The following is a 16,842-nucleotide window of genomic DNA, read 5'->3' on the forward strand; positions in this document are numbered from 1 at the left end:
AGTTTGACTCCAACGACACCACCGACACATATTTCTGCCTAATGAACGCAGGGTTAAGCGCTAGTGTTCTGGTTTGACAGGTGTGGTAAAGGAGATATATGTAGGTACATACTTATCGGAGGTATTCCAGCTTAGTCCTCAGGGGTAGCGGCGCATCTGTAGCTGACCTCAGGTAGGAATATCTAATCCTATCTGGGGTTGATTACAGATGTCCATGGGCGGCAGTAGCCACTTACCATCAGGTAATTTGCAAGCTCGTCTGCTACTCCCATACAATTAAAACAAAAATACCCTCCACGTTCGATTAAATAGTGGACACAAAACTATGGATAGTAGACATCAACCTTATGTCAATAATTTTTAGCTTGTAACGGCATCGATATAAGATAGAATACGGTACTTAGAAGGTAGGTATAGAATACTTAGGATTAAAGCATGACTTGTTATTAAAAATAATAAACATTTATATTCCTTTTTCAAGAGTCAGTAGTAAAAAATATAGTTGTACAAAGTGTTTTTCTTAAAAGTACGGTATATTTGCTCGTTTAGTTATTATTTAAGATTTCTTTATGATATAACAAGCAGACGTGTTTATACTATTTAAATATAAGTATAAAAGGTGTCCGTTATTTTTAACTAAACGTCTCTAAGCTCATAATTATAAATTTCATTAGTAAATGTAGTCAACTGTGTTCGACATAGATTATTCATTACTTATAATATTCATTAATTATCATTATTTAAAATTTGAATTGTTTAACAATTGTCAATATTTAAGTATCTATTAGTCAAATCAAATTATTAATAAAATTATAATAATAATATATGTAAGAAACACTTTAAATATAATACATAGAATACATACATACATATACATATACATACATACATATACATAGAATATTACCGATCCAATAAAAAATATTCAAATAAAAATAAAAAATGTGGACAAAGATAAATTATTCTATTATAATCAGATGTAAAACAAATTGTCATTTTCCATGTAGGCATACCTATTTAATAAACAAATTACTATATTTCTATAATTTCCCTGATCACCCTGGTGAATATGATAAGCTTAGTTGAAGGAGGTGGAACCCTTTGTGGTTCGACTCCAGCGGCACCGTCGCCACACCTATTTCTGCCTCATAACAGCAGAGATAAATACAAATACAAATACAAACGTATTTATTTGTAGAATAAGGTGCATACATTGGTGTTATAGTCGAGAATTTTCGCTCATTCTGCCATAAATGGCGTACAAATATGATTTTAAGTCGCATTTTATAAGTTCAAATTATTAACATGTAGATACTAATTTCCAATATTATTAAAACGTTAATAAGATAAAATGTCAATAACATTGGTCAATAACAATAAAATGTCACATAAAGATAAAAATGAATAATGTCAGTGGTATCACAATAGAAAATGTCAAAGGAGCATCAGTGGACAATAGTAGATTATTATTGTATTTATAATTCAATGTTAAGACCAAAACATTTCAGACCACTCAGCAAATAATCATATGTAACTATTCGTCACCGTTGTTGAGAAACTGGACTAGACTATAAAAACATTTGTCAATTAAATATGTTTTTAAATTTCTTTTAAAACTTATAAATTCCTCAATATTGCGTATTTTTATTGGAATTTTATTATACACAATATATTGTAAATATATTGCAATATATTGCAAAGAAACTTTTTTGAAACCAAGACTTTTTGCTGGGATTGCGCACAAGCCGCAGCACAACATATCTTTGTGGCGTGCTCTTGGGATAAATCGAAACTTTTCGCTGTTCGTTCGTATGAAAATGGCGCATTCAAAAATGTAGAGTGATGGCAATGTGAGTATTTCATGTTTGATAAAATAAGGCCTGCACGAATCTCTCGGCTTTAAATCCCACATGGCCATTAAGCGCTGCTGTGTTCTGGTTTGAAGGGTGTGGTAACAGAGACATATTTTTCCGAGTCGTTCCAGCTTAGTCCTCTGCCTACGGTACGGATACCTAATCCTATCTACGGTCGATTACAGATGTCCATGGGCGGCAGTAGCTACTTACCATCAGGTGGACTGCATGCTCGTCTGCTATTCCATATTATGAAAGAAAAAAATACGTTTTTCTGTGTCTGTCTTGGTAAAAAATCTTCCGTATTATACAAATATTTCATACATAATAGAGCTAGTAGATGTTGCTCTCTTAAGGTAAGTGACCACAGCCGCCTGTAGACCTGGGTAACAGGGTTTCTACCCTGCGACCCGCGTGGTGGAGCGGTCACCATGCCGGTCTGACGCGCGGATGGTCCCGGGTTCGATCCCCGGCCAGACAGATTTCTAAACGATGAATTTAGATTTCTGATTCTGGGTCTGGGTGTTTGTGTATTTGTCTCTGTGTGTGTCCATAGTACCCACGATACAGGGAATCCTAGTGTGGGGCTGTGAGTGTAGAAAGCGTTTATTTGAAGTTCCTGAAGTACCTGAAGTACACTAAGCTCTAAGAGGTTCCTGATATATTAAGTGGTATGATGAAATCCACAAGCCAGCATGCTGCGCACCTGAATCTTCAGATAAAGAAGTAGTGATGCCATCATCACCAAAATATGAAGTTTAAATATAAGTTAAAAAGTTCTCAAATATTAATGTGCTCATTATAAAATAGGTGCTTAATTAGGTAACAATCTACAATAACGTTGTTGCATTTAAATGCGCTTGCGTTTTTTAGAGGACGCAATTTTATTTTTTTGAAGTGTAGAGGGGGTCAGTGTAAAGCTAAAACCAAGTTTGTGGGGTCGCCACCCTTGTCCCACGGCCGCCATCTTGAAAATAGGAGTTGAAATGGTTTTTACGACATATCTCTTAAACTATTTATCAGATAAAAAAAAATATAAGCATTCTTTGTTGCAAATTAAATTGCAAATTAAATAAAATCTGGTGCGTACGACGGTATGCGAACACACATACCGTCGTCCTTCCCGGGGCCGCTGGCCGGCGGTTCGAGCTCCCACTCTTGCCGCCCGCAACCCCGGAAGCCCCCTTTTTGTCGCCTCTTACGACAGCCAGGGGATACCGTAGCCCTATTGTGGTTCCGGTACTACAGGGACATCATGAAGAAGCCTGCGTACGATGATGATTTATTGCAAACGGCGTTCGAACGTGTGCGTATAGCGTTTAATCGCTGCGTGTAACTTCTACCGTCTGTTGGTGCCTTAACTAATTCATGGTTTCGTAACTTTCACAGCGCTACAATTATAATAAAGGCTCTTAGTTTACTTTATGGAAATGCAATAATTACTTAACTAAAAGTTATAACTGTCAAAACAAGGTCAGAATGCGATGTGACCGCCACACCTATTTCTGCCTAATAACAACAGTTGTAAGCGCTGCGCTTTTGGTTTGAAGGGTGTGGTAAGAGAGATATATTTTTCCGAGGCGTTCCAGCTTAGTCCTCACGCGTAGCGGCGTTACTGTGGTCGGTCAGGTGGGAATATGGTCTTGTCTCGGGTTGATTGCAGATGTCCGTGGGCGGCAGTAGCTATATAACATCAGGTGGATTGCACGCTCATCGATTAGTTATATGATATATAAAAACTAGGTACCTTAGTAGCTACTTATGTTGTTTAAAAACCTAATGGTTCTGGTTATAAGATTGAAGAGTAGCAAACAAGCATGCCACCATAGCATCTGATGGTAAGTGGACACTGCTGCCCATGGACATCTTAGTAACTCCATATTGAACAGGGGTTATTCGTGAAGCCTTGGACCTTGGACCGAGGTGATCATGCATACCTAAGTCTCTTTCAGCCTATACTTTTTATCAAAATCAGCCCCCTTGTGGCACTTTTAAGCATTTTTGCTCTTCTTTCGTATTTAGCCATCCATTCTCAGTAAAAAAGTTACTCTGCATAAAACAGTCGACGACAATTATTATAATTATCTTTGCACTTTGTAAAATATGCAAGCAATTAAGATGCTATCTCTATATTTATCCGTGATTTATAATTTTATTAAAGTTTCTTTCTACGTAATTAACATATTGTAATACATACAACGATTTTTACAGAGAATGTAAATTTTATAGCACAATTATGCAGATTATTTTAATTGAGAATGAATGACCACCTGTTTTGTTGTTAAGAAAAAGATAAATATTTTGTGATAAAGCATAGATAGAGTCAACAGAAAACTTCCATGACAGCCTTTGTAGATCATCGTACTTTATTCGTTTAGGATGTGTTCGCTAGATGGCAGTATTTTCAATTGATTCAATTGAAGTTAGTTGGTTAGTCACAAGATGGCGTTGTGTTAAGTAACATAACTTGATACTAGATGTCGCTGAGTACAAAATTAGTGCAGTAATATTACAAGTTTATCAAGTTTTTCGTTAGAAATAATATATATCATTTTAATTCTTATTATGAAAGTAACATCTACTCGTAAAATACATTTTTTAAATTAATATCTAAATTCCATATTATCTTTTTTATATGTTCTTTTATTGGATTAAACAATTTGATATTATTTTTAGTAGGTGTAGGTAGTAGGTTTAGTAGGTGTCTTGTATAAATATATAAAAGAAAAAGACAAAAAAGCATATTACTTAATAATAATATCCACGTTTATTATTATTTTCGATTAGTACCTAAGTATTGTGTGCCATGAAAGTAGGACGATATGAAAGTAGTCAAGAAGTTAGTATAAACATAGGTATTTTTTACCATCCTCATTTTTAGATTTCATGTAAAAAAACAACAAAAAAGCCTTAAAATAAAAAAAGGCAACCTCATATTGTGACATTAAATCATTCTAAATCTTTGTATGTATATTTTTTGGTGTAAGCTATAAGTCTTCGGTAGTATAGTGGTCAGTATCCCCGCCTGTCACGCGGGAGACCGGGGTTCGATTCCCCGCCGGAGAGACTTTTTTTTGTTTTTTGTTCTGTGCATTTCATAAAATATTTTTTTATTATTCATTTATATTTATTATTTCTCGTTTGATTATTTCATATTTTAAAATTAAAAAATACGAAAAATATATATGGATACGTTTCGTTCAATTGCGTTGCATTAAAACATGTGGTTGAAATATGGAATGAATTGTATTGTAAATAAATAAAAAAATACAATATTATTATTTACTTGTAATAGCACACAAAAAATTGGTAGAAAGATAGGAAATGTTAGTTAACACAGAAGCGCCTGAAGCGAAGCGGCCGGCATATTTTGTGTGGGGCGGCAAAATCAGGTTTTCTAAACTATATGTGTATTTCAGATCTTTGAAAATCAATTAGTACTCTCGGACGCCTTGCTTAGAGCGGCAAAATATATACTCCTTGCTTAGAGCGGCAAAATTTATCAAAAATATAATATTTTCTTTCAAATTAGACTGTGTAAAGGAAATTGCCTATATTATTTTGTAATTAAAAAACTCTTTTACATTTATCGAATCGTAAACTTTATTTCAAACATGACTTATACTAAAGCCCTTACTGGGAAGCCAGAAAAAACATATTTACATAACAAAAATCATAATCTACATCTATGCAATCACATTTAAAGTTTAAATATGTGTACGGAAATGTGAGTTTAAATAACCCTTCACTCTTCCACGTCATCTTGGTATTCGTTTAAGTTTTATGGTTAAATGTTAATGTTAATTGGTTACATGCGCCTAAATTGAAAGACTGCTATGCAATGCAATCACTGTTTCAATCTGTAACTTTCCGCTTCTGACATTACATTTTAAATGTTGTCTGGCCATTGGCCTTAAATAGAACGATACTTTGTTTACAGTATTTTTTCACTTGGAATGTTCAATCACTGTTTCAATCTGTAACTTTCCGCTTCTGACATTACATTTTAAATGTTGTCTGGCCACTGGCCTTAAATAGAACGATACTTTGTTTACAGTATTTTTTCCACTTGGAATGTTCAATCACTGTTTCAATCTGTAACTTTCCCCTTCTGACATTACATTTTAAATGTTGTCTGGCCACTGGCCTTAAATAGAACGATACTTAGTTTACAGTATTTTTTCTCTTGGAATGTTCAATCACTGTTTCAATCTGTAACTTTCCGCTTCTGACATTACATTTTAAATGTTGTCTGGTCACTGGCCTTAAATAGAACGATACTTTGTTTACAGTATTTTTTCCACTTGGAATGTTCAATCACTGTTTCAATCTGTAACTTTCTGCTTCTGACATTACATTTTAAATGTTGTCTGGCCACTGGCCTTAAATAGAACGATACTTTGTTTACAGTATTTTTTCCACTTGGAATGTTCAATCACTGTTTCAATCTGTAACTTTCCGCTTCTGACATTACGTTTTAAATTTTGTCTGGCCACTGGCCTTAAATAGAACGATACTTTGTTTACAGTATTTTTTCCACTTGGAATGTTATTTAATCTTTTTAGGGTTCCGTATCCAAAGAGGTACAGACGTATTTTTAAAGACAGAATCATATTATTAAGCTTACACTGTCTCAGGGCTCTATCTCTTAAATCGGAATAAAATAAATATAAAAGGCTACAAAAAAAGCCCATATTTTTCGCTTTATCTATTGAACCGTAATAGACTAATATGATAACAATACTAAAAAATTAATATAAATGAAAATTTAGAGCGCGGCGGGGAGATTTTTATTTCTTTCATTGTTCTCTTCATTCATTTCTTCGCTTCAATCTTCTTTTATTCCTCATCATGTACGTTATTCATTTTGTTTTCACATCAATGCGGTCGTGTCTGCTCGCTAGGTTCTTCATCAACGTGGTCATCGGGGCCTCCACCAGCAGATAGAAGGGTAGGGCAGCCATCAATGATATCAACACTATGCCGAAATGGACGATAACCTGGAAATATTGCATAGGTAGAAATAAGTAGGCCATAAAATTTACACCCTAGTTTTTTGTGATCATCTTCATCCCGATGCAGTCAAAGCATTGGTGAGTGTGGTAATCTATGTACCAAAGCATATATATCCACACCAAGTAGGGTTAAGCTAATTACACTATTCAAACTAGGATGTCTGTAAACACAAATTACATTATTTAGTACTGTAGGTAAGTGCTTCGGGTATTTCCTACAATGACTAACAGATGGCATTTAGAGGTCAATTCTGGAAAAATGAAACTCGTTTACAAGCAAAAAATATAATTAATAACTTCTTTGAAATATTTCGTATAGTTTCCTTTAATTTACTCTCGGGCGAATACGAAACTTCATTTACAAACACCACCACATGTTAGATCGCGACGTGACTGTGGTAACTAATAGGGTTACTTAACTCACCATGTAATAGAAGGAAACGTGTCCCAACTGTGTAGTGGAGCCTAGGAGTACGTGGATGAAGTTGATGTGCAGCAGATAGACGCTGTACGATAAACGGCCTGGCACCATCCAGCCTCTCCATTCCAAAACATTGCTAATTTTGTCTGAAACAGATTGTTTATTTGGGATATTTTACACTACTTACATCACAACGTAATTACTTATATTTACTCATAGAAGTAATAAAAGTATATGACCATTTTTAATAATACGCGGCATCCAACGGCTTGTATAGACCCTATCTACAAAGTTAAGCACCTTCTGGCGCGGTGGGGAGTTGGATGGGTGACTGCTAGTGGTTTGTTTGCGCGTCCGTTTAGCGCACATTTAAAGCGTAAAGGACTACGTGTAAATATACACTGGGTTTCAGCTTAAAATAATCTGAATATTGTAAAAAAATTAAACTAACGTAAATTAAACTTACCATTGCATCTCATAACCAAAGATACTATGGTGAAGGCGGCGATGCCACCCATGGCCAGACGGTGTAAGGACGCCCAGGCCATCCTGACGGCTACGTGAGGACGTTCTCCATCAGCGTAGTGCACCCTTCCACTGAGGAAGAGGCAGAGGATCGAGGGTATGATGCACCAGGTCAGGTAATGAAGTATCTGCGGGGAGAAGAAATATGTGGCAATATCAGTCAAGATATATGAACTACTGAAGACACACATATATTAGATTATAAATTAAAATTCGATCAACTTTTAGACTGGGGATCTAATTCAATTTTCAAGTTAAGTTAATCGCTAATTAGAGCGAGCTATTAGATTTTAAGTTACCTACTTAAAATGCTGAAACCAAATATTTTTATATTCACGAAGTTACCTACCTTGTTCTTAAAAAGTTCTTTTTTTTCCTTCTGCATATAGTATACTAAATATCCAGTAGCCATCCCTATGACAAATGATATTAGATTATTGTGACCTTTGATGTGCATCAGAAAATAAGTGTCGCTCAAGTGCGCACGATACAACCTAAAAATTTAAATAATAAGTAAAAAAGGGGTGTCACAGTGTACGTTTATGAGACATAATATTTGATATTTTTTATTCTAACACCTTATTAGGTATATTCGCTATCTCTACTTTAAACCAATGTTTTATAAACAATCTATAGATTTTGACAACAGCTGATGACTTTTACGAATATCGTAGCTCCTCCGAGTCAAAAGTTATATTAATTGTAAATCTCGATGCGCAGCAAAATAAGATTATCGTACTAAAAATAATTTTAGTGCGATAAGAATCCCACAAAACTCTGTATCGCTCCCACGGCGGGTACCTTAGTGGGTTCTCCCCTCGTTAACAAATAAAGAATACTTACTCAGGAGTCATCATTACCAATCCATCCAGGTCTTGTAACCACACGTGGAGAGCTGGGGAGATGGTTCCCAATAAAAGTAGTAGTGATAATGGTAGAATTTTACTACGAGACCTGATCGCTAGAAACACGGCTATGCCAACCGCAAACAGCTGCATATCGGCTGAGATATACCTGAAATATTGAAAAGTATATATATAATATAGGAGTAGCAAATGAGCATGTAGTCCACCTGATTGTATTTATAATATGTATAATTAACCCCATTTACAAAATATATACAAGAAAATTATAAATAAAATAAGCCATCTAAAATTGCCGTGTGAGGCATGGTTCCCAAAACGCTGGCGGCGTTTCCTTGCTGCACGGCAAGACTTAATCTTTGTGCAAAATAGCCGCCAGCTTTTTGGTCACCGGAAGCAGTGACAAGTTTGGTCGACATATCTGACATGAATTTTTTCATGTCAGATGACCATGGACCCATTGTCTCTAAAGCAAGCGCCGCAAACAAGTAATTGTCTAATAAATTACTATATTTACGACGCTTGAGAGTCTGGGCATGGTCGGCTGCAGCCCCCGCTTTAACATGTATTAACCCCAGAAATTATTAGATATTCCTACTTGAGGTCGACCACATATGCGCCGCTACCTCAGAGGACTAACTGAAACGCCTCGGAATAGTAGTCTCCCTTACCACACTCTTCAAACCAGAACACAGCAGCACTTGACACTATTGTTAATAGGCAAGAATAGGTGTGGCGGTGGAGCCGCCGGAGTCAAACTATAGACGATTCAAAGTCATGTTATTAACATTTACAATTACCAGGTCTGTATAGCGCAGAATCTGTTCTCCAACACGTAGTTGTTTATATAAAGCAGATGCGACCACCAGTATCCGCGGCAGTCAGCCACCACGCTGTCCGCCACTCGCATCCTCCACAAAGCCCCAGATCCAACGTGACGAAGCCATGTAGCTGTGAAGGCTAACATCACTGCGTTTGATGGAGTGAGCCTAAAGAAATACAAAATAGTCAGGCTACATGACAATCGTTATTAAAAGTAGAGTTACAAAATATTTTTATTACATTTTAATTATTCTAACGATAGCCTCATCACCACAGAAGCGTGACTCAGCCATAGAGATTTTTCAGAAAAAATGTCGTCAAAAGATACAAATGTGTATTTCTGCAATTTGTCGGCAACAAAATATATTTAATCTTGCCGCCCCTAAGCGTACTGCCTTAGGCTACAACAAATTGAGTTCCAAAGCTCTTCACTTACAAAATATACTTTATGTTCGTCATATGAAAAAGCTGATGACTCCTGTGCTCCCGGCGCACTACGAAGCTTATGAACTCAATCCTTAAGGGTCTAAATTTGAAGGTCAATAAAATAACAAAAAATATACGAAGTTGTTTTACCTCCACCATCGCATAAATAATATTCTCCCGTACTGAGCCCATGAAATCAGCTGATTTTCTAAATGCACTGACAAGTTGTACACCAACAGAAATCCAGATAACACAAAGAAAATCTGTACTATCATCATCCCGTTGAATATCAATTGATATAACGTGCTTTCATACGCCTGTAATATAAAAGAAAATCCTATAATAAAATTAATAGAAATAAGAAAAGATAATTTGTTCAAAAACTAAGTAATACTACTAAATTTTATTTTTTACGCTGTAGGCTCTGTAGTTGCTACTTAAAATAATTATACGGTAAATTCTTTCATAAAGTGCAGTGATATCTATGATCTTAATGTTTTCAATATGGCAGTAGGTACAAAATAAAATACTTTTTTGTTTTGAGAATTTGCATATGAGGCTACCATCTTAGCTGGTAGAAACCTTCCTAAGAAGTTGGTATGTCCATGACTAACGACGGTGACTTTTACTTGGACTGCATTCTCATCTGCTTCTTCTATTAAACTTATTCAGGTGCAGCTGCGAAATATGATCAAGCATGTGTTACCTTTTCAAAATCATGAGGATTATCTGTAAAGCCAGTTGAGTTCACCCACATAACATGAGCGATGACCATAAGAAATGTTATTATACACCTGAAAGTAAAAAAAAAACAATAGTTTATGTATTTCAATATCAATGAAACTCAAGCTACATTAGATTTCCTCAGTTTATTACGATAGCATATAATAGTAATTTCTTACTTCACACTGTACAGACTTCTTAGTTTTGTCAATTGCGGATTCTCCGTTGGTCTCGTTAATTGTTTCCAATTACGGTTAAGTGAAAAACTTAGCAAATACTGATTTCCTGCAATCAGAACAATATCTACTTAATAGACTTATTACTAACTTATTTAAAATCATATTATAAGCCAGTAGATTTAAAAACATGTAGATTTGTATAGGAGTTCCTCTTAATGGTGATAGGGAACTCCTGTCCTCCCAAGGAGGCTTAGTCATGACTGAAAGCCTGAGCTTTCAGTTATGAAGCCACTTGATAAGAACAAAATATTAAGTATATTTACATTTGAAAAATAATAGAACAGGCCTTTACCTTTCCAGCAATTCTTTTCTCGAGCAACTTTATTTAAAAAGATTTCGTAAAGGCTTCCGATGATGCTCATCGTTATTAAAACAGTAATTATTAAAGCCACCAGCCAATCACTAGCATCCTTCTGTATAGTTTGACCATGTTTGTCACAATTATAAATATTATCAAGCTTAACATGTAAGCCGTAGTCCCTACTAATAGTTTCATTCAGGCATTCCTCAAGGATCTCTTCTAGGTCCACTTGTTTTTGTAAGGTTCGATCTTTGAGAAACTTTTTACAAGACTTGGTAACACATATACCTCTCTCTAAATACGAATGGTTGTAGTGTTTTACCGTGTGATCGGAATATTCCTGAAAATAAAAGGAAATTTAAATAAAAAGGTTTAAAAACAAACTTATCATGAGTGGGAACGTCACTTCAACTTTCGTATTCTGCCGAGAAAACCCTTATATACCCTTATATACCCTGATGATACTCTGTTTTGGAGCGAAACACTTGTAGGTAGTGGTATGTATGGTGATGTATATTTTTAATTTTTGCATCTGCATGCATCCTTTGTGGGAGGGAGGGTAGTACATACTGCATGGTTAGAAAATATATACCATCATACATATTTGTAGCGGATTGTTGCGAAGTAGTTTTAATCTTAACTTAATGCATTAAACATATTTGGTCCGCCATCTCGGAGCGACCATGTTGGATTTTACATGACATTATCACACATTGTCATCTAAACCAAACATTTATGCAAGAATTCAACTCAATCGTTTAAGTTTATCTGGTTTAAAATTCAGTCGCAAGATTTGACCCTGCATGCATACGAACTAACGATACAATTTAAATAAAAGCTTATAAAATAAGTAAAGCATTTCAATCCATAGTTAAAGTCGTCAGTATTTAATTATTTCATCACAGTTACCCGGATAAGATTCATTAGCTTATTATTTTGTCCGTCAAGCAAATTGAATCTTGCGACGCAGTAGACTCCACCAGTTTGCCGCAAACAGGAATCGTATACATTTAAATCAAACAGGGGCGGCATCTGTTCATATTCGGTATCTGAAAAAAAGACGATCAATTGCTTCATTCAAATATCTGTCTGGCCGGGGAAAGAAACCGGAGCACTGCGTCGGGCCGGTATGGTAAGCGCTCCGCTACGCGATCATGAAATATTTTGAATTTCTTTATATATTTTTTTGTAGTTTAAATATATAATATTGTATTTTTTATATAATAATATAGGAATAGCAGACGAGCATGCAGTCCATCTGATGGTAAGTGGCTACTCCGCCCATGAACATCGGTAATCAACCCCAGAGGTGCCTGGGATTCGTACCTTGGAATTCCCAATTGAAGCGGAGTTTAACTACTAAGCTATCACGGCCCTAATGAAGAAAACTTAATATTATGGAAAATAAAACTTACGACACCTTAACGATAAAGTTTTAGGGTTACGTGTGAGTTGTGGTCTACCTTGATAGTAACGTTAAATTCCGTGGTATTTTAACCATATTTCCCTATTAATGTTTTGTTTCTCAAGTACAAATTACAAATACAATGATTTAAACATGCATATGACTATAATATACAATAATAAAGTCAAATTAGAGTAACAGAGGTAATTAAAACACATTAGATGTTTATTAATTATATAAACAAATTGATTTTATTATTCCATATATACATACATTGATAAAGACTGGTTTACAGGTATTAGTATTGTCGTTAATCATTGTATAATTTGCGCATAAGTTACTAATTACTTAGTTGTGAGCATAATTTAACAAATAACTTATCACAACATTTTGACATTAAATACGTTTTTAAACGTAACATCAACAATCATCAATGAAATCATTTTGTGGTGTTCATCTACTTATTACTGTAGTCTCGGGACTAGAATAGGGCTACCTGTCGTAAGAGGCGACTAAAAGGGGGCTTCTGGGATTGCAGGCGGCAAGAGTTTGAGCCGAACCATCCAGCAAGCGACCCCGGGAAGGACGACGTTACGTGTGGTCGCATACCGTCGTATACACGATCATGGTGTGAGAGGAGCAAAAATGGCTGCCCCAAGGCAGAGCCCGATCGGGACATAGTGCTTGAAAGACTCCAGATGTGTTCCGTTGAAGATCCCGGAGTTCTCCAATAAGCGTTGAGAACGACCACCGGGGTTTTAATGCAGTAAAAATCCCACATACCCTGGCGCGGGCATCACTCCCACGGATCAGATTATGTGGGATTACGTTTATGTGGGATACCTTTTGAAAGTTTCGTCCTCGTAAAAAAAAATGGATTTAACTACTACTGGTTGTACAGTAACAACTGTACCCTATTAAGCCTACTAAGTAGAATTGTGTAGCTCGCGAGTGAGTGATATAAAAGATATATATCTTCACCAAAGAGCTAATCACTCATCAACTCCGACGGATTTGAATTATATCTTTATATCCGCATCACATGGTTTAGTTCATAGATTCAAACGATTCCGGATATAAGATCTTCTTCAACTCAACAGTGTTATACTAGCTCGCGAGTGAGCGATGAGTCAAATGAGCGACTGACTGAGAGTGAGTAGTGAGCCTGATTCGAGTCAAATGAGTTGATTGAGATATATAACAGTTACGGTTACGTATTAAACACTAAATTAAAATATTTTATTGCTAAGAACATGGAAACCGGGATATACAAATAGCGTTGGCTGTGATAATTCATATATAATTTCTTGCTAGTTTTGTATTAATTATAAGAATCAAAAATGTCAAAACAATTTTGTCTTGCAGACTATTGTGTCTGTTAATGTGTAAGTAAGTCATTTAATTTTATAAAACTTTTTTCCATCGTTACTAATTTTAAGTCTTCGTGTTTTATTTTTGTCGCTTATATCTTTACAGAGCTACTGAGCTAAAGTGAGCTATTGAGCTAAAAGAGTGATATATATCACTGAGTTCAAAAGATATATATCACTCTTTTCACTTTAGTGATACATTTTGCGCAACTCTACTACTAAGCCTTCGCAGTCTGTCCGTCTGTCCCTGTATCACAGGGTGCTCTCTCTTGAACCGTAATAAATAGAGACTTAGACTGACATTTTTTTACAGAATGTTTATTTCTATAGCTGCTAAAACAATATATTAGGTAATAAAAATGTGGGGGTATCCCCCATACAAGAAACCGATATTTACTCTATTTTTGGTTTGTCTAGCTACCCGTAAAAGGTAGACTTTTATAATTATTACAACGCATGTACTTTTAAGACGGATGTCATAACAAATATCAAAATATTGGAAAAATATATAGTGGTAAATATATCATAGAGTTACGGAACCCGTTAAGTATGAGTTCGACTTTCACATGGTAATTAAGCGCCTGGAAACTTCCGGAGGACAAAAGGGGGTGTTCGAACCGTCCAGCAAGCGACCCCGGGAAGGACGGCGGTATGTGTGGTCGCATATCGCTGTAATCACCAGGGGATGTAAGAGGAGCGTAAATTGCTCCCCCCAGGGCAGAGCCCGATAGATCGGCATCACGTTAGGAGGACTCCGGTTGTGTTCCGTTGGAGATCCCGGAGTTCTCCACGAAAGACGAGGACGGCCACCGGTGAGGTTTTAGTGCGGTAAAAGTCCCACGTAACCCGGCGTCGCTCCCACGGCCTCGGGTACCTTCTGAAGATTTCCCCCTAGTCAATAAAAAATTCTAATCCTTTATGTAGTTAACTACAAAATACTACAAATACCGATGGACAGTAGTATCCAGTCATGGTCAAATTCGAACACAAATATTATTTAAAATTAAGCAAGAACATAAATGAATTTGTAATTTTACATTTGTTATTTATTATTTGTAACAAAATTTGTTACACTAATAAACGTTAATGATTAATAATAAGCAAACTACCCAATTCTTGCTTGCCAAACGAAATTTGACAATTTGTGACTACCTACTAAAAAAATTCTAATCTGTAGGCAAACATTTAAAATGTTAATCATTTATATAAATAACGGGCGTAGAAACGGATTAGAAAACTCACCATTCAAATGATAGATCACAGCTGAAGAAAAACTAAACAATAACTGCAGTAAATACAATATAAGCCACATTTTTCGATGTTTTATAAACATTAATATTTAAGTACCTTTAACTAGAACACTGCGACACCAACTATCAAATGATTCTTAAAAAATCATTAATTTATAAAGACGTCTCCGTTGACACTAAAGAGAACGTAAGCTGCGTTTAAGAGGTGGGATTTGGGTGTTTTATGCAAAGTTAAATTTAACATACATTACATTCAAAGACATTCATATATATAGTATATTTTTTTTATAATATAGGAGTAGCAGACGAGCATGCAGTCTACCTGATGGTAAGTGGCCACTGCTGCCCATGGACATCCGTAATAAAGCCCAGATAGGATTAGATATTCCCACCTGAGGTCGGCCACAGATGCGCCGCTACCCCTGAGGACTAAGCTGGAACGCTTCGGAAAAGTCTGTCTCCCTTACCACACCTTTCAAACCGGAACACAACAGCGCCTAACACAGCTGTTATTAGGTAGAAATAAGTGTGGCGGAGTCGAACCACAAAGGGTTCTACCACCTTCAAATAGACCGGTCTTATAATAACATTAAGTATAACAGTCCTCTTACTTAAGTATTTTATGTTGTAGAAGAAGGAAACGTGCATACAGTCCATTATGGTAGGTGCTAACTGCCGCTCATGGACGTCTTTCAATTCCAAATACGAGTAAGATTAGTCCTACCCGAGATCGAACGCAAATATTTTTTCCCTTCAGCCCTTCAGTCCCAATCACAGCAGCGATTAACACTGCGATCATGAGGTGGAAATAGGTTTTTCTTTTTTTTATAATAAGGAATAGCAGACGAGCATGCAGTCCACCTGATAATAAGTGGCTACTCTCGCCGATGGACATCTGTAATCAACCCCAGATAGAATTAGATGCTGCTACCTGAGGTCAACCACAGATGCGCCGCTACCCTTGAGGACTAAGCTGGAACGCCTTAAGGGACGGTAAGGGAGACATACTTTTCCGAGGCGTTCCAACTTAGTCCTCAGGGGTAGTAGCGCATCTGTGGTTGACTTCAGGTAGGAATATCCAATCCTATCTGGGGTTGATTACAGATGTCCATGGTCGGCAGTAACCACTTACCATCAGGTGGACTGCATGCTCGTCTGCTACTCCCATATTATAAGAAAGGTGTGGCGGTGGTGCCGCCGGATCCGAACCACAAAACGTTCTACCATCTTAATTCAGATTATTTATTTCAAGTTCAGATTCAGGTCGTAACTTAAGTTATCGTTTATCTATCATCAAAGGTGAGGCTACTTATCTGCATTTGTTCAGCATCGTATACTATGACCTAAGCCCTTCTTATTTTCAGAGACCTTGTAAAGGGAACGCAGTACCCTCCTTTGTCACATACATATATTAAATTCAGACAAGTTCAATGACACTTAATAAATTGTTGAGTAAACGATTTAATTAAGTTCTCATTTTGTTATATACTTTTTGTTATGTACTATGACAAAAAGGTTAATTGTGGATTTTAGCTACCCTCCGAATATAAGTCAATGAAAAAGGACCTTTGTACATATTATTTATTTATATGTGTTTGTATTTTTCTTATATCTGTATTGTATGTGCAT

At 36.1% G+C, this 16,842-nt stretch overlaps 1 protein-coding gene and 1 non-coding gene across 2 annotated transcripts; one reads left to right on the plus strand and one right to left on the minus strand.

The window, feature by feature from the left end:
• The first annotated feature begins 4,847 nt into the window (after nt 1-4,847).
• Nucleotides 4,848-4,919, plus strand: TRNAD-GUC (transfer RNA aspartic acid (anticodon GUC)). Its single transcript has one exon. It is a non-coding gene; the product is annotated as a tRNA-Asp (tRNA).
• A 512-nt stretch (nt 4,920-5,431) lies between these two features.
• On the minus strand, nt 5,432-15,591 carry LOC140752061 (nose resistant to fluoxetine protein 6-like). The gene is made up of 12 exons (XM_073086208.1): nt 15,206-15,591; nt 12,098-12,237; nt 11,180-11,528; nt 10,828-10,933; nt 10,632-10,719; nt 10,076-10,242; nt 9,478-9,666; nt 8,658-8,828; nt 8,164-8,308; nt 7,756-7,942; nt 7,293-7,435; nt 5,432-6,853 (listed from the first exon to the last, which is right to left on the minus strand). Exons 1-12 carry the CDS (start codon nt 15,294-15,296, stop codon nt 6,716-6,718), a joined length of 1,914 nt encoding a protein of 637 aa, XP_072942309.1. The 5' UTR covers nt 15,297-15,591; the 3' UTR covers nt 5,432-6,715.
• Nucleotides 15,592-16,842: the final 1,251 nt, after the last annotated feature.

This window comes from Epargyreus clarus, unplaced genomic scaffold (genome assembly GCF_041222505.1).
Source record: "Epargyreus clarus isolate Ecla_fem2 unplaced genomic scaffold, WU_Ecla_fem_2.2 ptg000024l, whole genome shotgun sequence".
NCBI classification, from domain to species: Eukaryota; Metazoa; Arthropoda; class Insecta; order Lepidoptera; family Hesperiidae; genus Epargyreus; species Epargyreus clarus.